Genomic DNA, 27575 nt, shown 5'->3' on the forward strand with positions numbered 1-27575 from the left:
TTTGCAGCCCAGTGGTATGAACGTCGACTTCTCCAACTTTAGATAGCTCCTCTGTCCCTCCCTTCCCCTCCTCCTTCCCAGATCTCCCTCTATCTTCCTGTCTCCACCTATATCCTTCCTTTGTCCCACCCCTGACATCAGTCTGAAGAAGGGTCTCGACCCGAAACGTCACCCATTCCTTCTCTCCCGAGATGCTGCCTGACCAGCTGAGTTACCCCGGCATTTTGTGTCTATCTTGGCGTTTAAATCGTGGGCTTTTGTTATCCGGGGAATGCTGTGGCCAGGTCCCATCTACGTGGAGTTGTGTGCAACTACTGAGATACAAGCGAGTCCCACACATTACCCTGACTGTTCCAGCCACCCTCCAGAGGATGCAGCACAGAGGTGGAGGTGCTGCCTGACCCGCTGAGTTACTCCAGCACTTTGTCTTATTTTGCAAGCCAGCATCTGCAGTTCCGAGTCCAGAAAAAATGGTGGGAAATGTTCTTTTCCGTGGGGAGAGAGTGAATCTTTTGTTCATTGTCTTGTTGATTCTAAAAGTGTTTTCGGAACAAATATCCTATCATATTTCATAATATTCGAAAAATAGCTCATTGTGTGGTGGTTGTGTACATTGAATGACTCTCTTCATTACAGATCGGTTTTGTAACTGTGTGTGGACATTTTGACACCAGGCACGATGAGTGAGCTGGAACAGTTACGGCAAGAAGCTGAGCAACTGAGGAATCAGATCCGGGTAAGATGCCACGTTGGCCCTGCCTTCCACAACTAGCTGGTTTGCAATTCTAGCAATCACCAAGGTCTAAGGACTTCCTCAGTCAGATTATAGATTTTAGATTTAGAGATACAGCGCAGAAACAGGCCCTTCGACCCACCGAGTCCGCGCCGCCCAGCGATCCCCCCACACTAACATTATCCTACACCCACTAGGGACAATTTTTTACATTTGCCCAGCCAATTAACCTACAAACCTGCACGTCTTTGGAGTGTGGGAGGAAACCGAAGATCTCGGAGAAAACCCGCGCAGGTCACGGGGAGAACGTGCAAACTCCATACAGACAGCACCCGTAGTCAGGATCGAACCTGAGTCTCCGGCGCTGCATTCGCTGTAAGGCAGCAACTCTACCGCTGCTCCACCGTGCCGCCATAGTGAGGGTGGTGAATCTGTGGAATTCATTGTCATAGATGGCTGTGGATATTTTTATGGCAGAGATTGCTAGATTATTGATTAGCATGGGTGTTGGGGATTACAGGGAAGAAGGCAGGAGGAGGGAATGATAGATCAGCCATGATTGAATGGCAGAGTAGACTTGATGGGCCGAATGGCCTAATTCTGCTCCTCTCATAAAAGTAGAAAATGGGTGCAGGAGTAGACCATTCGGCCATTCGAGCCAGCAACGCCATTCAATATGATCATGGCTGATCATCCAAATTCAGTACCTGCTTCTGGCTTTTTCCCCATATCCCTTGATTCCCTTAGCCCTAAGAGCTTATCACTTATGGAGAACAATGCTGTGCAGATAGGATCGTGGACTGTGATATTATTACTCGTGACTTATGCTGGCAATGCAGCAGGTAACATTGTGTGTGTCTTTGCAGGATGCAAGGAAAGCTTGTGGTGATTCTACGCTGGCCCAGGTAAGCGCGTTGGCAACATGGACAAACTGGCTTGTGTTCTCTCTCTGCTGTGTCACTGTCACTTTCAATCAAGCATGGCTACCTGTTCTTTCCAGATCACAGCCGGCCTGGATTCCGTGGGTCGAATCCAAATGCGTACCAGGCGCACACTGAGGGGGCACCTGGCCAAAATCTACGCCATGCATTGGGGAACAGACTCCAGGTTAGTCATCGTACGCTAAAGGCCTAAGCTCTACTGTTATACGCGTCCACCAGCCTCGGCTCCAGGGCCTTTCTGCATTATCCGTGTTGTCGGAACGACAAGGGTCACGGCCTCGGACAGGAGTCCCAACGGTACCGGAACCTTCCGTCCTGGCGGCCGAGGGCAAATTGGGCGGTGGGAACGTATCTTCCTTCTCCGGCCGGGCCAGAGTTCCAGAGCCCCGGCCGCAGGGGGGCAGATTCCACCCGCTGACCGACCGTGGAAATCTCCCGATGAGGTTGAGATCGGCCCCCTCTCCCGGCCTAGGGGACATGTTATTTGGGGGGACTTCTGGGTGGGATGTTCAAGGGCACCCTCATAATAGAGTCCGAATTAAAGAAGGTAGGACCATCATTTGCCGGAATATTTGTGGTGGGCCTCTATGATCAGCTGCTGCCAAGTGTAACTCGTGCCCATCATGCATTGTGGGGTTTATATGTTGAATCAATTGCATTGTTCATTGTATGAGATCAGCAGTAAGGAGCCTGACTTCAGATGGAGATTACTCTGACATTCATTTATATCCATGGAAGAAAATAACTGCAGATGCTGGTACAAATCGAAGGTATTTATTTCACAAAATGCTGGAGTAACTCAGCAGGTCAGGCAGCATCTCGGGAGAGAAGGAATGGGTGACGTTTCGGGTCGAGACCCTTCTTCAGACTGATGTCGGGGGGTGGGGTCGAGACCCTTCTTCAGACTGATGTCAGAGGGGAATCGTGGGTTAAATATAGGGCAGGATTAATGAACTAGTTTTGTCTGGAGGCCAATTCTCTGAATACATTCAAGAGAGAGCTAGATCGAGCTCTTAAGGATAGCGGAGTCAGGGGGTATGGGGAGAAGGCAGGAACGGGGTACTGATCTGTGGTGAATCTGTGGTGACCAGTCTGAGGAAGGGTCTCGACCAGAAACATCACCCATTCCTCCTCTCCCGAGATGCCGCCTGTCCCACTGAGTTACTCCAGCTTTTTGTGTCTGTCTACTGGATATGAACCTGGTATTCTGGTTTTATCCCAACATACTGTGATGGGAATAAATCTCTAGCTTGGATCCCAGCTTGCTAATGCTCTTTAATCTGGATAGATTTTAATTGACGGGTGTGACTGAATTTTGGGCTCTGTAGTCTATTATCAGCTGTTGTGGAATTTAAAAATTAAATATTTAAACCGAGAAGATAATGGAAGAATAAGGATTTTTTAAGAGGATGTTGCCAGGACTAGAGGGTGTGAGCTACAGGGAGAGGTTGAGCAGGCTGGGTCTCTATTCCATGAAGCGCAGGAGGATGAGGGGAGATCTTATAGAGGCGTACAAAATCATGAGAGGATTAGATCGGGTAGACGCACAGAGTCTCTTGCCCAGAGTAGGGGAATCGAGGACCAGAGGACATAGGTTCAAGGTGAAGGGGAAAATATTTAATAAGAATCCGAGGGGTAACATTTTCACAGAGGGTGGTGGGTGTATGGAACAAGCTGCCAGAGGAGGTAGTTGAGGCTGGGACTATCCCATTGTTTAAGAAACAGTTAGACAGGCACATGGATCGGACAGGTTTGGAGGGATATGGACCAAGTGCAGGCAAGTGGGACTAGGGTAGCTGGGACATTGTTGGCCGTTGTGGGCGAGTAGGGCCGAGGGGCCTGTTTCCACACTGCATGACTCTATAACTCTATTTAGTGCATGGCAATAGTGGATTTTAATTACCACAGAAAACTACTACTTCCTTTTCTCAGTAGAGGTTCTTTACTTATCCAATCCCTGACTTTTACCCAAACTGGTTATTACTTTGATCTTCATTCCAAACTTTTTAAACAGCTTTTGCATTCTGTTTCCATCTTTACTGTGTCTGGTATTTGGTTCCACATCCTAAAGGCATTACTCATTTAAAAGTAATTTTCAAACACCACTATCCTGCTGTAAATTTTACATGCTTTAATTCCTCTGATTAATGAGGTACCTTCCCAATATATCGTGTCTAAACTCTTCACATTTAGAATAGGTTGTAGTCAGGCACGAGATAGTCCTGTTTCTCTCACCTCTTCATGACTAAAACAGCTGCTCCAGGCTTTTTGTCTAAAGTTGATGTTTTACTGACCTTGTCATTAACTTCATATAATTTTATATCTGCAGACTGCTAGTCAGTGCATCTCAAGATGGAAAATTGATCATCTGGGATAGTTATACAACGAACAAAGTAAGAATGCACAGAGTTTACTTGTTTCAGAGTATATCTTTTAGATCGTATTTAAGAGTGAAATCAGTAAGCATTATTTTCTATGTTTCTCCTGTAGATGCACGCTATCCCATTGCGATCATCCTGGGTTATGACCTGTGCCTATGCTCCATCTGGCAATTATGTTGCCTGTGGTGGGCTAGACAACATCTGCTCCATATACAGCCTGAAGACTAGAGAGGGGAATGTTCGAGTAAGCAGGGAGCTGCCGGGACACACAGGTGAGTCTGGGCGGGCAGGTGAGTGGGCTTGCAGGTAGACACAAAATGCTGGAGTAACTCAGCGGGTCAGGCAGAGAAGGAATGGGTGACGAGGGAAGGAATGGATCACCCATTCCTTCGCTCCCGAGATGCTGCCTGACCTGCTGAGTTACTCCAGCATTTTGTGTCTCCCTTCGGTTTGAACCAGCACCTGCAGTTATTTTCCTGCACATCCTGGGCATGCAGGTAATGTGTTCACACTCATCCCTGCTCTCCCCACTGCCACTACTGGCAATGCATCGGCAGCAGAAGTTAATTGGATATCAGGATGCATTGGATAAGCAGGATAAATAAATCCTTTAATGGGACATTGCCAGCTGAACAACAGAAAGGCAGATTTGATTGTGATTAAAGCAGTTAATGATGCGTTGATTAATCTTTCGTTTGACTTAATGGTTAACATAGGTTCAGGTGACATGTTCCATGGTTCCTGTTGAAATGAGAGCTGTGTAAGGTAGTCACATCATGAACACTGTCCGTGGCAATTGTTTTGCTTCATTTCATTTCTGCTCAATCAACTGCCAAAATGCGGTTCACTTTCTAAGAAACTAAGTGAAAGACTGTTTATTGCATTCAAGGGAGCTAAAATTATAAGGAACGTGTAATAAATATAATCCATTTAATTTCTACATGTGAACTGATGTTGGAAACACAAGGAACTGCAGATGCTGGAACTTTGAGCAGAACACCAAGTGCTGGAGGAACTCGGTGTGTCAGGCAGCGTCTGTGGAGGGAAAGGACAGGCGAAGTTTTGGGTTGGGATTTATTGGTGTGAGGGAGGGTCCTGATCCGAAACGTGGAGTGGAGTGCCCCAGGGATCTGTGTTGGGTCCACTGTTGTTTGTCATTTACATTAATGATCTGGATGATGGTGTGGCAAATTGGATTAGTAAATATGCAGATGATACTAAGATAGGTGGTGTAGTTAGTAATGAAGTAGAGTTTCAAAGTCTACAGAGAGACTTGTGCCTTTTGGAAGGGTGGGCTGAAAGATGGCAGATGGAGTTTAATGCTGATAAGTGTGAGGTGCTGCATTTTGGTAGGACAAATCAAAAGAGGACGTACAGGGTAAATGGTAGGGAATTGAGGAATGCAGTGGAACAGAGGGATCTGGGAATAACTGTGCATTGTTCCCTGAAGGTGGAATCTCATGTGGATAGAGTGGTGAAGAAGGCATTTGGTATGCTTGCCTTTATAAATCAGAAGTCCGGGAGCAGAGCAAGGACGCCCGTTGGCTGAGCACTAAAGTAAGTGCCAATCACAGTTGAGCAGGCAGTTTAAAAAGAGCGCCAAAAGGAAGCTAGTAGTCAATTTCAAAAGTCCGGGAGCAGAGCAAGGACGCCCGTTGGCTGAGCACTAAAGTAAGTGCCAATCACAGTTGAGCAGGCAGTTTAAAAAGAGCGCCAAAAGGAAGCTAGTAGTCAATTTCAAAAGTCCGGGAGCAGAGCAAGGACGCCCGTTGGCTGAGCACTAAAGTAAGTGCCAATCACAGTTGAGCAGGCAGTTTAAAAAGAGCGCCAAAAGGAAGCTAGTAGTCAATTTCAAAAGTCCGGGAGCAGAGCAAGGACGCCCGTTGGCTGAGCACTAAAGTAAGTGCCAGTTTAAGTGAGAAGTCAGGTAAATTGGACAATCAGGCAATTTAATTGGTAATATAAGCAATACTTGCAAAAGGGTGCAGCCGTGTTCAGGTGCAGCCCAGTGAGGGAAGTGCCCAGTGAGAAAAGTGCGAGTCTTTGGCTGCGAGTCTTCGGCGAGGAGGCTGAGGTGAGGAGGATACCATTGTTTTAAGCCAGAGCTGGTTATAGGCACAAGGTGATGGCGGAAAAGTTGGTGCGGTGTGTTTCCTGCAGGATGTGGGAAGACAGGGACGTCGCTGGAGCTTCTGGGAGCTACACCTGCAAGAACTGTGTCCAGGTGCAGCTCCTGAAGGGACGTGTGGTGGAGTTGCAGAGGCAGTTGGATGACCTCAGGGCCATCCGAGAATGCGAGAGTTTCCTCGACAGGACCTATTGTGAGGCTGTCACGCCAAGGGTCCAGGTCGAGCGAAGGTGGGAGACTGTTTCAGGGGGGAGTGGACGTGGACTACAGGAGACCCCGGTGGCTGTGCCTATTGCAAATAGGTATACCCTCTTGGGAACTGTCGGGGCAGAAGACGTTTCCAGTCCGAGTGGCGGACCTGTTGGCAAGGATACTCGACAGGGGAGACCGAAGTCTGGAAGAGCCGTAGTGGTCGGTGACTCCATAGTCCGAGGGACGGACAGAAGATTCTGTGGCAGCAGGAGGGACTTGAGGATGGTCTGTTGCCTCCCTGGTGCCAGGGTTCAACACATCACAGACCGGCTTCAGAAAATCCTAGTGAGGGAAGGCGATCAACCTGAAGTCGTTGTGCACGTGGGCACGAATGACGTCGGGCGGAAGAGGAAGGAGGTGCTACAGCGGGAGTTTAGAGAGTTGGGAAAAGCACTGAGCAGTAGGACGTCGAAGGTGGTTATCTCTGGACTGCTACCGGTACCTCGTGCTGGTGAGGCCAGGAACAGAGAGATAGAGGGTATGAATTTATGGCTGAGGGGCTGGTGCAGAGAGCAGGGATTTCGATTTCTGGACCACTGGGATCTCTTCTGGGCTAGGGGTGACTTGTACAAAAGGGACGGGTTGCATCTTAACAGCAGGGGGACAAACATTCTGGCAGGCAGGTTTGCTAGTGTGACACCTGTGGCTTTAAACTAAGTAGTGGGGGGGAGGGGTTAACAAATTGTGAATATGAAGATGAGGTAAAAGGGAATACAGGAGATATTGCAAAAGACTCTCGGAAGAATGGGAACAGAAGTTCTAGAGCGGAAAAGAAATTAAGGGCAGGGCCAATTGTGAACGATGTGAGAGAGGAGGTAAATACAGAAGTTAAAGTGTTGTACTTAAATGCGCGTAGTATAAAAAATAAAGTGGATGAGCTTGAGGCTCAGTTAGTCATGGGCAAGTATGATGTTGTAGGGATCACTGAGACATGGTTACAAGAGGACCAGGGCTGGGAACTGAATATCCAGGGGTACACAACGTATAGAAAAGACAGACAGGTGGGCAGAGGGGGTGGGGTTGCTCTGATGGTAAGGAATGATATTCATTCCCTTGCAAGGGGTGACATAGAATCAGGAGATGTTGAATCAGTATGGATAGAAATGAGAAATTGTAAGGGTAAAAAGACCCTAATGGGAGTTATCTATAGGCCCCCAAACAGTAGCCTCGACATAGGGTGCAAGTTGAATCAGGAGATAAAATTGGTGTGTCAAAAATGTGATGCTACTGTGGTTATGGGAGATTTCAACATGCAGGTAGACTGGGAAAATCAGGTTGGAAATGGACCCCAGGAAAGAGAGTTTGTAGAGTGCCTTCGAGATGGATTCTTAGAACAGCTTGTACTGGAGCCTACCAGGGAGAAGGCAATTCTGGATTTAGTGTTGTGTAATGATCCTGATCTGATAAGGGGACTAGAGGTAAAAGAGCCATTAGGAGGCAGTGATCACAACATGATAAGTTTTACTCTGCAAATGGAAAGGCAGAAGGGAAAATCGGAAGTGTCGGTATTACAGTATAGCAAAGGGGATTACAGAGGCATGAGGCGGGAGCTGGCCAAAATTGATTGGAAGGAGGCCCTAGCAGGGAAGACGGTAGAACAGCAATGGCAGGTATTCCTGGGAATAATGCAGAGGTTGCAGGATCAATTTATTCCAAAGAGGTGGAAAGACTCTAAGGGGAGTAAGAGACACCTGTGGCTGACGAGGGAAGTCAGGGACAGCATAAAAATTAAGGAGAGGAAGTATAACATAGCAAAGAAGAGTGGGAAGACAGAGGATTGGGACTCTTTTAAAGAGCAACAAAAGTTAACTAAAAAGGCAATACGGGGAGAAAAGATGAGGTACGAGGGTAAACTAGCCAATAATATAAAGGAGGATAGCAAAAGTTTTTTTAGGTACGTGAAGAGGAAAAAAATAGTCAAGGCAAATGTGGGTCCCTTGAAGACAGAAGCAGGGGAATTTATTATGGGGAACAAAGAAATGGCAGACGAGTTAAACCGTTACTTTGGATCTGTCTTCACTGAGGAAGATACACACAATCTCCCAAATGTTCTAGGGGCCGGAGAACCTAGGGTGATGGAGGAACTGAAGGAAATCCACATTAGGCAGGAAATGGTTTTGGGTAGACTGATGGGACTGAAGGCTGATAAATCCCCAGGGCCTGATGGTCTGCATCCCAGAGTACTTAAGGAGGTGGCTCTAGAAATAGTGGAAGCATTGGAGATCATTTTTCAATGTTCTATAGATTCAGGATCAGTTCCTGTGGATTGGAGGATAGCAAATGTTATCCCACTTTTTAAGAAAGGAGGGAGAGAGAAAACGGGTAATTATAGACCAGTTAGTCTGACATCAGTGGTGGGGAAGATGCTGGAGTCAATTATAAAAGACGAAATTGCTGAGCATTTGGATAGCAGTAACGGGATCATTCCGAGTCAGCATGGATTTACGAAGGGGAAATCATGCTTGACAAATCTACTGGAATTTTTTGAGGATGTAACTAGGAAAATTGACAAGGGAGAGTCAGTGGATGTGGTGTACCTCGACTTTCAGAAAGCCTTCGACAAGGTCCCACATAGGAGATTAGTGGGCAAAATTAGGGCACATGGTATTGGGGGTAGGGTACTGACATGGATAGAAAATTGGTTGACAGACAGAAAGCAAAGAGTGGGGATAAATGGGTCCCTTTCGGAATGGCAGGCAGTGACCAGTGGGGTACCGCAAGGTTCGGTGCTGGGACCCCAGCTATTTACGATATACATTAATGACTTAGACGAAGGGATTAAAAGTACCATTAGCAAATTTGCAGATGATACTAAGTTGGGGGGTAGTGTGAATTGTGAGGAAGATGCAATAAGGCTGCAGGGTGACTTGGACAGGTTGTGTGAGTGGGCGGATACATGGCAGATGCAGTTTAATGTAGATAAGTGTGAGGTTATTCACTTTGGAAGTAAGAATAGAAAGGCAGATTATTATCTGAATGGTGTCAAGTTAGGAGGAGGGGGAGTTCAACGAGATCTGGGTGTCCTAGTGCATCAGTCAATGAAAGGAAGCATGCAGGTTCAGCAGGCAGTGAAGAAAGCCAATGGAATGTTGGCCTTCGTAACAAGAGGAGTTGAGTATAGGAGCAAAGAGGTCCTTCTACAGTTGTACCGGGCCCTGGTGAGACCGCACCTGGAGTACTGTGTGCAGTTTTGGTCTCCAAATTTGAGGAAGGATGTTCTTGCTATGGAGGGCGTGCAGCGTAGGTTCACTAGGTTAATTCCCGGAATGGCGGGACTGTCGTATGTTGAAAGGCTGGAGCGATTGGGCTTGTATACACTGGAATTTAGAAGGATGAGGGGGGATCTTATTGAAACATATAAGATAATTAGGGGATTGGACACATTAGAGGCAGATAACATGTTCCCAATGTTGGGGGAGTCCAGAACAAGGGGCCACAGTTTGAGAATAAGGGGTAGGCCATTTAGAACGGAGATGAGGAAGAACTTTTTCAGTCAGAGAGTGGTGAAGGTGTGGAATTCTCTGCCTCAGAGGGCAGTGGAGGCCAGTTCGTTGGATGCTTTCAAGAGAGAGCTGGATAGAGCTCTTAAGGATAGCGGAGTGAGGGGGTATGGGGAGAAGGCAGGAACGGGGTACTGATTGAGAGTGATCAGCCATGATCGCATTGAATGGCGGTGCTGGCTCGAAGGGCTGAATGGCCTACTCCTGCACCTATTGTCTATTGTCTATTGTCTATAGAGCATCGAGTATAGAAGTTGGGATGTGATGTTGAAATTGTACAGGGCATTGGTGAGGCCGAATCTGGAGTATGGTGTGCAGTTCTGGTCGCCAAATTATAGGAAAGATGTCGACAAAATGGAGAGGGTACAGAGGAGATTTACTAGAATGTTGCCTGGGTTTCAGCACTTAAGCTACAGAGAGAGGTTGAACAGGTTGGGTCTTTATTCTTTGGAGCGTAGAAGGTTGAGGGGGGACTTGATAGAGGTTTTTTAAATTTTGAGAGGGACGGACAGAGTTGACGTGGGTAGGCTTTTCCCTTTGAGAGTGGGGAAGATTCCAACAAGGGGACATAGCTTCAGAATTGAGGGACAAAAGTTTAGGGGTAACATGAGGGGTAACTTCTTTACTCAGAGGGTGGTGGCTGTATGGAATGGGCTTCCGGTGGAAGTGGTGGAGGCTGGCTCGATTTTATTATTTAAGAGTAAATTGGATAGGTATATGGATAAGAGGGGATTAGAAGGTTATGGTCTGAGTGCAGGTAGATGAGACTAGGTCAGGGAGAGTGGTCGGCGTGGACTGGAAGGGCCGAACGGGCCTGTTTCCGTGCTGTCGTTGTTATATGGTTGCCCGTCTATTCCCTCCACAGATGCTGCCTGACCTGCCGAGTTCCTCCAGCATTTATTTTGTGTTTAAATCAGACGCTGGATTTGATTTGAAGTCCTTGTTTGGAGAAGCTGTTTTTAAAGACCTCCTCCAAATAATGATAAATTCTGCTAATATTGACACTGACTGCATTAACGTTTGTCTTAACAGGTTATTTATCGTGTTGTCGTTTTCTGGATGACAACCAGATTATTACAAGCTCGGGAGATACGAATTGGTAAGTGTGTTTCATCATGCACGCCCACAGCACATGGGACGAGCCTGCCGTCATAGCTTAGTCCTTGTGAAAAGATGTAAACTGGGATGCAAGGGCCTCCAATAAATGGGTGTAATTTGTGCTACCGATTAGAAAATGAGGTGAAATCTGCATTTAGACACAAAACGCTGGAATAACCCAGCAGGTCAGGCAGCATCTCTGGAGAAAAGGAATAGTGACGTTTCAGGTCGAGACCCTTCTGGAAGAGGATTGAAATTGTCAAACTGGGAGCAGGAGAGGATTGGAAGGGAAATCCGAGTTAGGGAGGAAGGTAAATCCATTTGAAATGGGGTAGAGAGAACAGAATGACGTCACGGGCGTTCTGAGCTCGGAGGGGAGATGGAGACGTTAGGAGATTTGTATACACAAGGAACTGCAGCTGCTGGGTTACAGAAAAGGATACAAAGTGATGGAGTAAATCGATGGGGCAGGCAGTATCTCTGGAGGCAGTGTTTCACGTCATGTATGAAGAGGGTTCCCAGCCCGAAACGGCATCCGTCCACGTTCTCCAGAGATGCTGCCTGACCCGCTGAGTTACTTCAGCACTCTGTGAAACGTCACCTATCCATGTTCTCCACAGATGCTGCCTGACCCGCTGAGTTACTCCAGCACTCTGTGAAATGTCACCTATCCACGTTCTCCACAGATGCTGCCTGACCCGCTGAGTTACTCCAGCACTCTGTGAAATGTCACCTATCCATGTTCTCCAGAGATGCTGCCTGACCTGCTGATTTATTCCAGCACTCTGTCTATTTTATGAAGTTTGTACTCCAATTCCAAGTTCGGAAACATCTGTGGGATCAGCCGGAAGAGAACATTATTCCCATTATTCGTTCATTGGACAGTTTAATAGGGATTAATGTGAACCTTTTGCTCTTGTGAATGTAATATATGAACATGGAGAAAAGAGGAACTGCAGATGCGGGAATCTTGAGCAAAACACAAAATGCTGGAGGAACTCAGTGGGTCAGGCAGCATCTGTGGAGGGAGTGGACAGGTGGCTTGTTGCTTCTCCAGGCACTGTTGTTTTTTGTACAGTGTTAATGTTTTGTATTTATAGTGCGCTATGGGACATTGAGACGGGCCATCAAACGACGACATTTGCAGGTCACACAGGCGATGTGATGAGCCTCACCCTCGGCCCCGACATGAAGATCTTTGTCTCCGGCGCTTGCGATGCCTCGGCCAAACTCTGGGATATTCGAGACGGGATGTGCCGGCAGTCCTTCACAGGGCACGTGTCTGATATCAATGCAGTGTGCGTAAGTGTCCATCCAGCCTCTGCAATGTGTTATTAAGGGGTTGGACACGTTAGAGGCAGGAAACGTGTTCCCAATGTTGGGGGAGTCCAGAACCAGGGGCCACAGTTTAAGAATAAGGGGTAGACCATTTAGAACTGAGATGAGGAAAGACTTTTTCAGTCAGAGAGTTGTGAATCTGTGGAATTCTCTGCCTCAGAAGGCAGTGGAGGCCAATTCTCTGAATGCATTCAAGAGAGAGCTAGATAGAGCTCTTAAGGATAGCGGAGTCAGGGGGTATGGGGAGAAGGCAGGAACGGGGTACTAATTGAGAATGATCAGCCATGATCACATTGAATGGCGGTGCTGGCTCGAAGGGCCGAATGGCCTCCTCCTGCACCTATTGTCTATTGTTATAATGGAGAGGAGGGCAGTAGCTGTGGATGGAGCGGACAGACACAGTCTCGGGTCGGGACCCTTCTTTAGATCATTTAAAAGGGTGGGGGGGGGGGTTGAGGGGGAGACAATAAAAAGGAACTGCAGATGCTGGTTTATACCAGTGCTTCTTAAAATCTTGAGTCTTTCTCACAACATTTCATTCACCCTTGACGAAATTTTCCTATGTTTTTTGGTAATTTTCATCTTGTGTATTTCCCCCATGTGTATAATTTTATATATATTATTAAGTCATTCACCCTTCATTTCCCCCCAAAATAATTTCATTCCCCCTTGGGGGAACCATTCACCAGTTTAAGAAGCATTAGTTTAAACAAAGATAAACACAAAATGCTGGTTTATACCAAAGATGGGCACAAAATGCTGGCAGTTTTACATTAAATAATAAACGTCACTTTACACCTGCGCTGATACAGGACAATCTTATCACAATGAGTGACTTTTTTTCCTTCTTTTTAAACACCAAGTGAAATTGGATTGAAGTGTTTAACTTTTTGTGTGTTTTTTAATTGTGCAAACATTTACAATCCCAATTTCATAAAATCTATTGCTTTATAAGAATGAGTGGTGGGTAATGAGCATGATTGTGTGACCATGCTGTTGAATGTGGATAATTGCTGCAGCAGCATTGTCTCTCCTGTTCCCGTTGCCAGTTTTTCCCTAACGGCAGTGCGTTTGCCACGGGCTCTGATGATGCCACGTGCCGGCTGTTTGACCTGCGGGCCGACCAGGAGCTGATGATGTACTCTCACGACAACATCATCTGCGGGATTACCTCCGTCGCCTTTTCCAAGAGCGGCCGCCTTCTGCTTGCCGGCTACGACGACTTCAATTGCAACGTGTGGGACTCTCTCAAGGGAGATCGTGCAGGTCAGGACCACTCTACCCTTTATTATACTGTAATGGTTTTGTTTAGAGATACAGTGCGGAAACAGGCCCTCTCGGCCCATCGGGTCGGCGCCGACCGGCGATCCCCGCACGCTAACACTATCCTACACACGGGACAATTTTTACATTTACCAAGGCCAATTAACCTACAAACCTGCACGTCTTTGGAGTGTGGGAGGAAACCGAAGATCTCGGAGAAAACCCACGCGGGTCACGGGGAGAACGTACAAACTCCGTACAGACGGCGCCCGTAGTCGGGATGGAACCCGGCGCTGCATTCGCTGTGAGGCAGCGACTCTACTGCTGCGCCACACACCGTGCTGCCCTGTAATGTTGAAGATTGTTAGCACATCAATGAACCCACTGAGTATGCATCGACCGACCAACAATCACACGCCCGCCCCTACACTAGTGCTATGTCATTCCAGTTTTGCATCCTAACACTAGGGTCAATTCACCAACACGCCCTTGGGATGTGGGGGGAAACCGGAGCACCAAGAGGAAACCCACGCTGTCTGAAGGAGAAGGTGCAAGCTCCACACAGACAGCACCTGTTCACACTAGTTGTATGTCCTCCCACTTTCCCATCCACTCCCTGCACACCAGTGCGGACATTTACAGAGCATATTGACCTACAATCACACATTTGTGGGATGTGGGAGGAAACGTGAAGACTCCACACAGACAGCATCCAAATCAGGGTTGAACCCGGGACTCTGGCACATTGAGGAACTGTGCCAGCTGAACCACTGGGGCACCCACTGGTGTAAAACTATAGTCAAATTTCCCTGTTAAAATTGCTTTGGTTTAGGTTTAGTTCGGAGATGTAGCGCGGGAACAGCAGGGTCCGCTCTGACCAGCGCTCACCCCGTACACGAGCACTATCCTACACACACCGGAGGGACAATTAAAAATTTACAGAAGCCAGTTAATCTACGAACCTTCACGCCTTTGGAGTGTGGGAGGAAACCGGAGCACCCGGAAGGAACCCAAGCGGTCACATGGGAAACGTACAAACTCAGCACAGACAGCACCCGTAGTCGGGATGGAACGCGGGTCTCTGGTGCCGTGAGGCAGCCTCATTACCGCCGCGGTGCTGCCCGGTTGTAATTCGGGCAATAATACCGGTTGTGCTTTGTGCGCCCTTTAGGCGTGCTGGCTGGCCACGACAACCGCGTCAGCTGTCTGGGCATCACGGACGATGGGATGGCGGTAGGAACCGGCTCTTGGGACAGCTTCCTGAAAATCTGGAACTGAGGTGGTGACGTGACATTAACCACAGGACCCCCTGGGCTGACACCCACAGCAATCAAATAACATCCTTTCTATCAAGCGTTTGCAGATGACAGTTGTCTATCACTGAATACAATTGTATAACACGAGGCTTGTGTCAAGTAGGCTAATCTAATGAAGAGGAAAAATCGCTGTCAGCTGCAAACTGTAAAAGGCTGGTACAGTATCATAGCGACTCGGAAAATAGTTCAAACTAACCATTGTTCAGTTTTAATGACTGCATTGTTCAGAAGGTTTTTATTTGCTAATCTGCCAATCTGTTTTGTACAGAATGTACACATTACAGCAGCGAATCGTGTAATTTGTCTCTGTAAAAAAAAAAGTCACATTTTTAAAGCTAAATTTCTTGCCTGTATTTATCAAATTCCACTGAAGTTGGTGATAAATTGATTGCTGTTGAGATTTTTTGGGTGAATTAACTTATTGTGTAATATTTTGGTGGTGTGCGCACTTTTTTGCAGGTTTATAATTATACAGAACATTCCATCTATATACTTTGAATTGTCTGTGCATTTGCACTGCCTAACGTACTGTACAGAGACAGGACCTATCATGTTAAAACTAAATGCTGCTGCACCTTTACAAGAAAATGCATCTCCATCAGCCGTGTATCCTGGCAGCCACAGCCGCCAAACGAACACTGTAACCGGTTTGTTGCTTCTCTGGCGCAGTGACTGCTTGCTCTGTCAGCCCCCCCCATCCCGTTCACGTTTACCTTCATCCCCGTTGATCCCCGCTCATGGAACATCACCATGGAGCGGAACAGTGGCGCAGCGGGTAGAGCCGCTGAATCACATCGCCAGAGACCAGGGTTCGACCCTGACCTCTGTCGCTGTCTGTGCGCGGCGTTTGCACGCTCTGTCTGACCGCGAGGGTTTCCTCCAGTTTCCCACATCCCAAAGACGTGCAGGTTAGTCCCCCCTCTGCAGATTGCCCCAAGTGCAGGGATAGGAACGTGGGACTGGTGTAAACAGACGGCCGATGGTCGGCCTGGACTCGATGGGCCAAAGGGCCTGTTTCCATGCTGTAGCTTTCAAACTATCAGGCCATTGCCAGCAGCATATTGCTCAAGGCTGGCGTCTACATCTCCCTGGACCATAATGGTTTCTATAACTACATGCCACAGTGGAGCCGAAAGACCATAAATAGCATCATCTTGTGCACTTTCCATGAGGTACATAGGTTCCTGAGCAGCACAGGATTTTACCGGGTACATTACATTCTCTTCACTTGCCCGCATACATACCTGCCATTCAAAAGTCGATTCCAGCACACACTGAGTGACTGAAGCTGCTTCCTTGCTCATCCATCTGATTTGGTGACCTTCGGTGCTGCTGAAACCACTGGAGTTTAGCTTGACATTAACATTCTTGATAAGTGGGACAAATCGTTCTTTTTGATTGTGAATATGTGCACTATTTTAACCTGAAACTCAATTTACACCTTGTAAATCTCAATGGCCTTTCTCTAAAGTGCTTATTAATGCAGTATGGGGTTTAAAAGTAGCAGCTTTTCTTAAAGGTGGAAAATTAACCAAAATCATTAGCATTATAAAACCCGTTATACAATATAAAAATGGTGGATTATTGAACTTTACATGGGGGTTTTTGTTCTTCCAAGACCAGTTATTACTGAAGTTGTGATCAGTCTCAAATCATGTGGATTTTAACGTGGCTTTAGAATGTGATGACAAGCTTGGCTTGTGCTGCAGATGACTGTCTGGTGTGATATATACCCTTAAACCACATCAGTGCAGTGCTCACAGTAAGTACCATGAACGGGTGGGTGGGTGTTGTACAACTCAACTTCACAGCAAAGTTGCAGTTTCAACCACTAACAAAAACAGTCAGTTGTTGTTCACGTCCCACCCTATAAACACCGGTTATATACGTATGCTTTAACATAAAGGACGGACGTGCATAGATCATTACTTTGCAGTTCCTTAAAGCCAGGCCAGCGGATGTTTTTGCAAATTTGTAAATTCCAAGCTCCAATATTTTCAGTTAAATTCTACCGGGTCTGATGGTGATCATTGATACCAAGATTTATACGTGTATTTTCCTCTTTCCAATTAATACATGAAAGGGGATCTTCAAAGGGTGGATAAAGGTTTAAACTTCTGTACTTCGCATTGTGCCATGCTTACTCATGTGTTGAACTCGAGCACGTGCTGTTTGTTTAGCTTTTGAAAACCTTTCCAGTTTCTATTCATTTAATCAGCCATACGTTGAAACAGGCAGTAGATTGCTAATCTTTCTCCAGTTGCCCTTTCAGAATCGACTATTGTGGATCAATCAATCAATCAATCCTATTGCTTTTGATTTTGCAATTTGTTAAATGATAAAATCGCTTGGCTTCACCTGTCTTGGGTGGGCTAGTGTCTTCTGCAGGATGTTCTTTACTCTTGCAGGCTCTCCAAATACGGAGGCTGACTTGGTGCAGAATGTAGTGACGTTTGGATCGGCCAAATCAAACATCTTGTGGTTGCCAATTAGAATATCTACCTGTGAAGGGCAGCACGCAGGTAACCCCACACGTGATGCATCCAGCTCATGTTATCCCCTCCAATGCATTGCTTCTGGTACAAGGTAGTCCGAACAATCGGGATCAAAATGTACATCTCAAATATGAATTGCTGGACCTTCAACCAATGAAGGCTTGAACTTTAGTGAATGGGGATATTTGTACTGTAAAATACGGAGAATATAACTGGGGTTGTTTAATTTGCTATCTTGTTCAGTATTAGAATTATGGTCGAAAGTGCAAAACTGATTTTTTTTTTCCAGCCTGTACAAATAGTTTTACATAATGTTCCTTGAATTTCTGGTTACAGTATTAACACCAGTTTTGTAATACTGTATTGTCCTTGGATTTTGTATTAATAACTATTCTGCAGCCAATAAAACCAGCAATTTAGCCATGTTTTCTTCTATTGTGCTATTATATACAAGACAAACTGATATCCACTTGCCGTATCTTTGTTTATAGTATTTCCACATCAGTATTTCCTTTTTTGTATTTGTACAGTGACTTTGTGAAAATAATGTTGCGATAAAATGATTGTAACCAATAAAAATGCTTTTAACCAAGGATGTGTAAAGTTTGTATTTTCCAGATGTCTTAAAAGCTTGGACCACTGACCTTTCTGTCCTGGGCTTCCTCCATTGCAAGAGTGAGGTCACACGCAAACTGGTGGAACAGCACCTTGTATTACATAGATACATAGACAATAGGTGCAGGAGGAGGCCATTCAGCCCTTCCAGCCAGCACCGCTATTCAATGTGATCATGGCTGATCGTCCACAATCAGTACCCTGTTCCTGCCTTCTCCCCATACCCCTTGATTCCACTAGTCCTAAGACCTCTATCTAACTCTCTTTCGAGTGCATCCAGTGAATTGGCCTCCACTGCCTTTTGAGGCAGAGAATTCCACAAATTCACTACTCTCTGTCCAAAAGGTTTTTCCTCATCTCAGTTCTAAATGGCCTACCCTTATTCTTAAACTATGGCCCCTGGTTCTGGACTCCCCCAACATCGGGAATATGTTTCCTGCATTTAGCGTGCCTATGCCTAATCCCTTAATAATTTTATGTTTCTATAAGATCCCCTCATCCTTCTAAATTCCAGTGTATACAAGCCCAGTCGCTCCATTCTTTCATCATATGACAGGCCCGCCATCCCGGGAATTAACTTTGTGAACCTACGCTGCACTCCCTCAATAGCAATAATGTCCAACCTCAAATTAGCTCACAGCCCAACGGTATGAATATTGTAGTTACCTAAAATGGAGAATTTGAAACCCTTTCCTCCCTTCCCCAGTGCCCCACCTGGATTTGTACCTATTTCTCCCCTTCCACCTATATTCCTCCACAACTCTTTCGTCTCACACCTGTCTTCTCATCTCTGGCATTAGTTCATCTGCCTGTCAAAAAAAACCCTCACCTGTGTCACCAATCCATGTTCTCCAGAGTTGCTGCCTGACCCGCTGAGTTACTCCAGCACTCTGTGAAACATCACCTATCCATGTTCTCCATAGATGCTGCCTGACCCGCTGAGTTACTCCAATAATGAAAAAACTTAGCAGTGTACAGGTTAAATTTGTGTTTCAAGAATAATATTTTGGTTATCTTCCAAGTTGAACACATGCAATGGGAATAGGCCACATGGTCCCTCAAGGCTCATCTCCACAGTACTGCCCTCCCCTCCAATCTTCTCATCCATTTGCTTGGGAATTCAGTCATCTCTATCTTGCATGCTAACTGACCCGATTAACATTGGTAGTTTTGGAAATGAGTTTTCTCTCTCGCTTCTTTTTCTCTCTCTTTTTCTCTCTGAAAAAAAAACAGTCTTCCTCCTCTGTTATCAGGCTTCTGAACGGCCCTTCCGTAAGCTAGTGCAAAATATATTACAGAACGTTGATACAAAATTATGCTATCAATGTTCTCCAGAGTTGCTGCCTGAGCCGCTGAGTTACTCTGTAAAACGTCACCTATCCATGTTCTCCACAGATGCTGCCTGACCCGCTGAGTTACTCCAGCACTGTGAAACGTCACCTATCCACGTTCTCCACAGATGCTGCCTGACCTGCTGAGTTACTCCAGCACTCTGTGAAACGTCACCTATCCATGTTCTCCACAGATGCTGCCTGACCCAGAGTTACTCCAGCACTCTGTGAAACGTCACCTATCCATGTTCTCCACAGATGCTGCCTGACCCGCTGAGTGACTCCAGTAATTTATCCATTATTTATTTCCAAATATCTCTGCCATTAACCATGGTTGAGAAATGTGCATCCCTGACTTTTTTTTTTTTTAACTACTCCCGTAAAGTTAGATGGATGTTGACTGACCCTGCAGTGTAGACACATTTACCAGTGTAGTGATTGCCTTAGTGTGCCAACTCTGGTGAGAAATATAGCACTAGTCTGAACAGAGTAAAAATCACATTTTGGAGTTGGATCACCTAGTTCGAACGGGCATTCATAAGAAAGGATTCCAGATAATGGTTAAGACGTGAAATTATGTTCAAAGTCCCAAACTATACCACTGTTACCATCAATGCAGTTTAACTACTGAATAAGAAAATGATTAGACTTGACTTTGCAATTTAGAATTTATGCTTAAATTAAATTAATACCTATAGGAAAGCATAATTTTGTATCAACATTGTTCTGTAATATCTTTTGCACTAGCTTATTTAACCTGTTAAGTGTAAGAAAATAACTGCAGATGCTGGTACAAATCGAAGGTATTTATTCACAAAATGCTGGAGTAACTCAGCATCTCAGGAGAGAAGGAATGGGCGATGTTTCAGGTCGAGACCCTTCTTCAGACTGAACCTGTTAAGTGCCACCCCTAAGTATACTCTGGCCATGGCCAATAGTGAAAAAACTTAGCAGTGAACAGGTTAAATTTGTGTTTCAAGACTAATATTTTGGTTATCTTCCAAGTTGAACACATGCAATGGGAATAAGCCACATGGTCCCTCAACGCTCATCTCCACATTCCTGCCCTCCTCTCCAATCTTCTCATCCATTGATTCAGTCATCTCAATCTTGCATGCCAACATGACCTGATTAACGTTGGTAGTTTTGGAAATGAGTTGAAAAATCCCTTCAGGAAGACTGGTTTCCCATTTTATTTCACCGTAAGGCAGCACATATATGAATTTTATTACAACATGCTTTTAATAAAATACTGACACTAAAGCACCATTGGTGAAATAATTTATTAGAAATCATAGTTGCTTCAAGTATACATGCTCAAGAGATTTAAATGTGGCTTGTTAGTCACATCTTGTTTCAGGAGAGATATACACCAGTCACTTAACAGTAAGAACCAATGGTGTACAAAACTTATTCAAAGCTCCTTTAATAAATCTTGTAGTTTAAAAGCACAAAACTTGATGATTAACGAAGTATAAATTTTTTCAATTTTACATTCAAACACTGTGCTCCATCGTTCTGTGGGTCAACTGTGGAATGAAGTGATTTAAAGCATTAGCCTTCTCCAGCCATTTGGATACTAATCCATTAGAAATGAAGTCGATGAGTTGAGGCCAATTTACACCAAGATTGTATAAAGCTTGATATTTTCTTCTGGTAAATGGTAAATTCTAATTTCCCCATTTTAAATAAAGAGCTGGTAGAATTACAGCTGTGACCAGTGTAAAAATCCAATGTTAAAAAAAAAACCCAAAACATTTCTCTTTTTGGTAGTAATGAAATATTGGCAACAATTCACTTGGAAAATACTAGTACAGTTTTTATTAAATTTAAATCGTAGCAATAGTGCAAGTTTATAGTTCTCATAACTTGCCTGTATCTAAAGAAACTAAGATGATTGGAAATGTGATTCTTTAAATATATTATAAATTGGATTGTATAGGAGTCCCATACTTAGCCCAGTCACTTTAACAGAATCTAATGTCTAAGTCCTGAAGCAACCCAGTGGTGATTGCAAGATTATACAATAAGGCTGTTCAGAATTTGCATGTCAAAAAGGCCAGAGCTGGATGTTTTAAATATTAGGTAATGAGATAATGAAGTTTCCATGGTGGAAGTAGAAGAATCATGATATAACTTAATAATACTGGAATGAGTAGCTTCTACAATGCAGTTTGTACAAAATCTATCAAACTGAAGAATTGACAATTAGTCCTTGAGCACCTTGAATGATATTTTGACCTCAAAGTTTCATGTGCTGTCTATTTAAACCCACCTGTTCTGTTCATTATTCCTTTAACCACTTCACTCCAGTACCGTCTATTTGCACAATTGTGTGATGTTCCATTCATAACCTTTGCTTGCTTTAAGTTGGTATTATAGTTTAGGATTGTCAGCATTGCCTGTTGGCTTCATTGTACTCGTGAGGAAACGATAGAAGTCGACATGAAAATGGACCTATGCAAATTTAGGCTCGAGGGTATGCAAATGAGTTTTTTCCCGCAGATTAGAATATAAATACAGGTTCAATGTGCTTTGATCAAGCAGGCACACGAGCAAATGGAAACTCATCTGAATGCAGTTTATATAATCTGATACTTAATACTTTTAATTGACAAAATGCTGGAGCAACTCAGTGGGACAGGCAGCATCTCTGAAGAAAAGGAATGGGCGATGTTTGGGGCCGAGATGCTGCCTGTCCCACTGAGTCACTCCAGCACTTTGTCTGTTAAGCAGCATCTGCAGTTCCATCCTATACGCAATACTTTTTTTCAGTGCATCTGCCAATTTTTCTGAAGTGTTTGAAATTATGAAAACTAGTTTGTTTAATTAAACTGGTTCTGGTGTTATTTATAATTGAAATGTGCCTCACCACATGGGGTTTGTTACCCCACACGACAGTGACTACTTTTTCCAACATCTCAATTTAGTTTAGAAAAATAAGCATCTTTTACAGGCTGCTCAATAGGATCCTCAAAAGTCATTACTGTATATAAAGGGACAAAGTTTGTATTTTTCCACATGGTACTCGGGCAGCAGTGGTGACAATTGCCATCGGTGAGGTTATGGAACAAACATAGATTCTACCGCTGGCTCGTAATCAGCGACTTGGCTGCAGGTACTGCTTCGTAAATACGTCCAATTCATTTTCTAGCCACGTTGCCTTGTTTCTGCAAGAAAAATGGTTTTCAAAATAATTCATTCGCAATAGCAACAGTCGGGAACTTAAACCGAACAAACTTGTCCAAGTTGTTCTAACACGTCAGTGATAAGTGAAAGATCAATGTAACTGTCTGTGTGTGGAGGAAAGAACTGCAGATGCTGGTTTAAATCGAAGGTAGACACAAAATGCTGGAGTAACTCAGCAGGTCAGGCAGTATTTCGGATCGAGGCCCTTCTGAAGAATACTGCCTGAGGGGAGATCTTATCGAAACGTATAAGATTATTAAGGGGTTAGACACAGGAAACATGTTCCCAATGTTGGGGGAGTCCAGAACAAGGGGCCAGTTTAAGAATAAGGGGTAGGCCATTTAGAACCGAGATGAGGAAAGACATTTTCAGTCAGTGAATCTGTGGAATTCTCTGCCTCAGAAGGCAGTGGAGGCCAATTCTCTAAATGTATTCAAGAGAGAGCAAGATAGAGCTCTTAAGGATAGCGGAGTCAGGGGGTATGGGGAGAAGGCAGGAACGTGGTACTGATTGAGAATGATCAGCCATGATCACATTGAATGGCGGTGTTGGCTCGAAGGGCCAAATGGCCTCCTCCTGCACCTATTGTCTATTGACCCGCTGAGTTACTCCAGCATTTTGTGTCTGTGGAACCATAGGAGAGGAGAGAGTTCCTCAAAATATGTGTGTGGATTTACTTTGGAGGTCATATGATGAAAGAATGAAACAACTGGGCTTGTATTCACTGGAATTTAGAAGGGCGAGTGGGATCTGATAGAAACATAAAATTATTAAGGGATTGGACACCCAGAGTTGTGAATTAGTGGAATTCTCTGCCACAGAAGGCAGTGGAGGTCGATTCACTGGATGCATTCAAAAGTGAGTTAAATAGAGCTCTTAGGGCTAGTGGAATCGAGGGATATGGGGAGAAGGCAGGAACTGATTGTGGATGATCAGCCATGATCACATTGAATGGCAGTGCTGGCCCAATGGCCTCCTCCTGCACCTATTTTCTATGTCTCTATCAACATGTATCTATGTAAGCCAATGGACTAAAGGAAATAAGTGATATCTGGGGGTCTATGCAGAGTGGGTGGTCTTTGAAAGCATCTTGGTGATGCAATATTGCAGATGCTGGAATCTTGAGCAAAAACAGACGACGGCAGGAACTCAGTGGGTCAGGCATAGTTAGTGAGAATGGGGAATCGGACAGGCAGTGTTGTGAGTCAGGTCCCATCACACAGCTGGTTAGGGGAAGAGCTACAAAGGATAGGTGGATACAGGTGGAGGAGGGAATAGTAACAAAGACACTCATCTCTGCTTTACTCAAGATTCTAGTATCTGCAGTTCCCTGTCAGCATTAGTCTTTGACTTTTGTGTCAAATGTACTTTCCTACATATTCATTCACTCTTCTTAAATTCCTTGGGAAAAGGAAGACCAGACTTGTTTATGAAGCAAGTCTATAATAAAGAACACAAACAGTCTGTTATACTATGCCAGCCACACTGGCCAAAAAGCACCGATTCTGTGTCCATGCCATTGATAAGATCCACCATGGACAATGCAGGAGAACGCTAGTTGACCATTAGTCGAGAGCGAAGGTGATGATTGTTGACACCAATGGGCAAGGTTTGAACCCAACACGACTTTCAAGAGGAAAGGAATCTGTTTTATCCTAATTACACAATTACCTTTGGGTTAGAAAAATATACAAACGGATTAACTTTTGGGCTCTGAAATGTTTTCAAAACATACCTTACCCTGAATTAAAGAGTAGGTTTCATTAAAATATAAAAAGGATCACTACCTCAGAAGCTTTGATCGGTTTTGTGTAGATTCAAGGAGTTCAATTTTTTTGTTGAGTTTGGAGATTTCTTCTTCTAAGTTTTTCTCTGTGATGTCTACCTGTTGGCAGAGTCGGGCAAATGTGCTGCTCATTTCCCTGGAAAAACAACAGTGAACAGAGCAGGCATAAGAAAGGAAACAATTACTGAACTTATTTTTTGTCCAATTTTTAAAATCTTGTACACCAACATTTAATATTTTGCCAGCGACCCTTACATTTAATCATGGCTGATCATTCTGCATAAAACCTACCCATTTGATACCTACTCCCTTGATTTCTCATGTGCCATGGTTTGCTTAGCTGTGCTCCCCTGAAGACTAATGGGAGGTGTAGCCGTGTTGGAGAGGCCACGATGAGGCGAGCTATTGTAACAGCCAATACTTCAAAGGACCAAATACAGGCACTTGATGCAAGTTAGAGGTAAGCGGTAAACTCAGAGCTTCCAATTCAGGTGTTCCCGACTCGTAGGAGCGCACCAGACACGGTGTCTAAGTAGATAAAGCATCTTGCTAACGTTCAAATTTAAGAAGCCAAATGTCTGATGGCTCAGGAGCAGGAAGTTTATCTTGTCCTTGGGGCTGGGTCAACAGAAATGTACAGCTTGGTTGCACATGTGGGGGTGGAGAGGATAAATGCCAGCCACACAGTCATTTTTAAAAGCAAGACCACAGCATTTGATACAGCATGATTATGTTGTCAAACTCAAGTGGGCCACGCTGGTAGAGCTGGTGGCTCATAACGCCAGAGACCCGGGTTCAATGCGAACCGCGGCTGCCGTTTGTGGAGTTTGCACGTTCTCCATCTTGTGCCATTGGTTAGGCCAGCACAGTGGCGCAGCTGGTAGACGCCCGGGTTTAATCCTGACCTCGGCTCCTGTCTGTGTGGAGTTTGCACGTTCTCCATCTTGTGCCATTGGTTAGGCCAGCACAGTGGCGCAGCTGGTAGACGCCCGGGTTTGATCCTGACCTCGGCTCCTGTCTGCGTGGAGTTTGCACGTTCTCCCCATGACCGCGTGGGTTTCCTCCCATGTCCCAAAGACGTGCGGGTTTGTAGGTTAATTGCCCCCATTGTGTAGGGAGTGGTTGAGAAAGTGGGATAATATAGAACTAGTGTGAACGGGTGATTGCTGGTCGGCGTGGGCCGAAGGGCCTGTTTCCATGCTGTGTCTCCAAACAACTAAAATTATAGAACGTATCCATAAAAGTATTGTTTTATCTTGTGGTCAAATCAAGTCAATATATAAAGCTATTAAGAATTAAACAAAGTACATTCATGACAGATCTTAAAGTATTAGAGGCTAAAACTCTAAGCCAATTAAGGATAAAACTGGAGAATATGTAGCAAAATAAAAACATTTATACCTAATAGGTGTATCTATAATTAATTTGAGCAAAATATCTCAGGGCCATGTGTTCAAAATGAGAGCCATGAGGAAATGTGTTATTTGAAGCTACATGTCTTGTTGACTTCTCTAACTTCAGACAGTCCCCTGCTTTCCCTCTCTCTCCATCCCCTCCCCCTTCTCAGTTCTCCCACCAGTCTTACTGTCTCCGACCACATTCTATCTCTGTCCCGCCCGCTCCCGACATCAGTCTGAAGAAGGGTCTCGACCCGAAACGTCACCCATTCCTTCTCTCCAGAGAAATGCAGATGCTGGTTTAAATCGAAGGTAGACACAAAATGGGTCAGGCAGCATCTCGGGAGAGAAGGAATGGGTGACGTTACGGGTCTCGACCCGAAACAATAGACAATAGGTGCAGGAGGAGGCCATTCGGCCCTTTGAGCCAGCACCGCCATTCAATGTGATCATGTCTGATCATTCTCAATCAGTACCCCGTTCCTGCCTTCTCCCCATACCCCCTGACTCCGCTATCCTTAAGAGCTCTATCTAGCTCTCTCTTGAATGTATTCAGAGAATTGGCCTCCACTGCCTTCTGAGGCAGAGAATTCCACAGATTCACAACTCTCTGACTGAAAAAGTTTTTCCTCATCTCTGTTCTAAATGGCCTACCCCTTATTCTTAAACTGTGGCCCCTTGTTCTGGACTCCCCCAACATTGGGAACATGTTTCCTGCCTCTAACGTGTCCAACCCCTTAATAATCTTATACGTTTCAATAAGATCCCCTCTCATCCTTCTAAATTCCAGTGTAGACAAGCCACTGTATAAGTCACCCATTCCTTCTCTCCCGAGATGCTTCCTGACCCGCTGAGTTACTCCAGCATTTTGTTGTCTACCTTCTTATTGACGGACTTTGGATTCGGAAAAATGAGTCAATAAAGATGGCAAATGCCCACTGATCCCACACCGTACAGCGACACTGCCATTAGACGTGCCGCCGTTCACCAACAGCTACGCAATCTTCCAGCAGGAGGGGGAAGGCTCCGAGCTACTTCAAATGGAAGAGGGAACTCTGGAGGTTACGGTGCCGAGAGGTGACGGTGATTGTGTTTACGGTTTGAAGAGGGGCACTCACTGACTGACTTGATGACTGCAATTGGCGCTGGTGAAGCTGACCACCATTTGCAGCTTCTCAGTCGCGTAGTCCACAAACTGCCGCTTAAACGTCTTCTCCTTTGCCTTTGTCGTCCACGTCAGTCTTTCGTACATGTACAGCAAGCTGTAGAGACTGAGAGCCACAGCTATCAGCCTCCAGCCCACTGCCCGGAAAATCTAGGTGGAAAATCACAGAGAATCATTTACAAACATGATGATACGCTTATGCAAAAACACTACGAATTTGGTACAAAGATTACCTCTTCATCCAGAAAGCATCTTATAGAAACTTACAAAATTCTTAAGGGGTTGGACAGGCTAGATGCAGGAAGATTGTTCCCGATGTTGGGGAAGTCCAGAACAAGGGGTCACAGTTTAAGGATAAGGGGGAAGTCTTTTAGGACCGAGATGAGAACGTTTTTTTTCACACAGAGAGTGGTGAATTTGTGGAATTCTCTGCCACAGAAGGTAGTTGAGGCCAGTTCATTGGCTATATTTAAGAGAGAGTTAGATGTGGCCCTTGTGGCTAAAGGGATCGAGGGTATGGAGAGAAGGCAGGTACGGGATACTGAGCTGGATGATCAGCCATGATCATATTGAATGGCGGTGCAGGCTCGAAGGGCCAAATGGCCTACTCCTGCACCTATTTTCTATGTTTCTATAACAAAAGGGAG

The 27575-nt window shown here is 45.1% G+C and overlaps 2 protein-coding genes across 6 annotated transcripts in view; one reads left to right on the forward strand and one right to left on the reverse strand.

The window, feature by feature from the left end:
• The window catches only part of LOC144599704 (guanine nucleotide-binding protein G(I)/G(S)/G(T) subunit beta-1-like), a 30278-nt gene extending 12241 nt beyond the window's left edge, over positions 1-18037 (forward strand). For both annotated transcript variants that reach the window (XM_078410930.1, XM_078410931.1), the window contains exons 2-10: positions 637-736; positions 1600-1638; positions 1734-1840; positions 4004-4067; positions 4165-4327; positions 10968-11034; positions 12134-12335; positions 13421-13637; positions 14806-18037. In XM_078410930.1, coding sequence (XP_078267056.1) covers positions 680-736; positions 1600-1638; positions 1734-1840; positions 4004-4067; positions 4165-4327; positions 10968-11034; positions 12134-12335; positions 13421-13637; positions 14806-14912 — 1023 coding nt within the window. In that variant the 5' untranslated portion in view covers positions 637-679 and the 3' untranslated portion in view covers positions 14913-18037. The remainder of the gene's footprint in view (positions 1-636; positions 737-1599; positions 1639-1733; positions 1841-4003; positions 4068-4164; positions 4328-10967; positions 11035-12133; positions 12336-13420; positions 13638-14805) is intronic.
• Positions 18038-20666: 2629 nt separating this feature from the next.
• The window catches only part of LOC144599706 (mitofusin-1-like), a 44056-nt gene continuing 37147 nt past the window's right edge, over positions 20667-27575 (reverse strand). For all 4 annotated transcript variants that reach the window (XM_078410933.1, XM_078410935.1, XM_078410932.1 and 1 more), the window contains exons 16-18: positions 26882-27078; positions 24368-24502; positions 20667-22561 (exon numbers count right to left, since the gene is read on the reverse strand). In XM_078410933.1, the coding sequence (XP_078267059.1) occupies positions 22492-22561; positions 24368-24502; positions 26882-27078 (402 nt within the window). In that variant the 3' untranslated portion in view covers positions 20667-22491. The remainder of the gene's footprint in view (positions 22562-24367; positions 24503-26881; positions 27079-27575) is intronic.

Source organism: Rhinoraja longicauda, chromosome 13 (genome assembly GCF_053455715.1).
Source record: "Rhinoraja longicauda isolate Sanriku21f chromosome 13, sRhiLon1.1, whole genome shotgun sequence".
NCBI classification, from domain to species: Eukaryota; Metazoa; Chordata; class Chondrichthyes; order Rajiformes; family Arhynchobatidae; genus Rhinoraja; species Rhinoraja longicauda.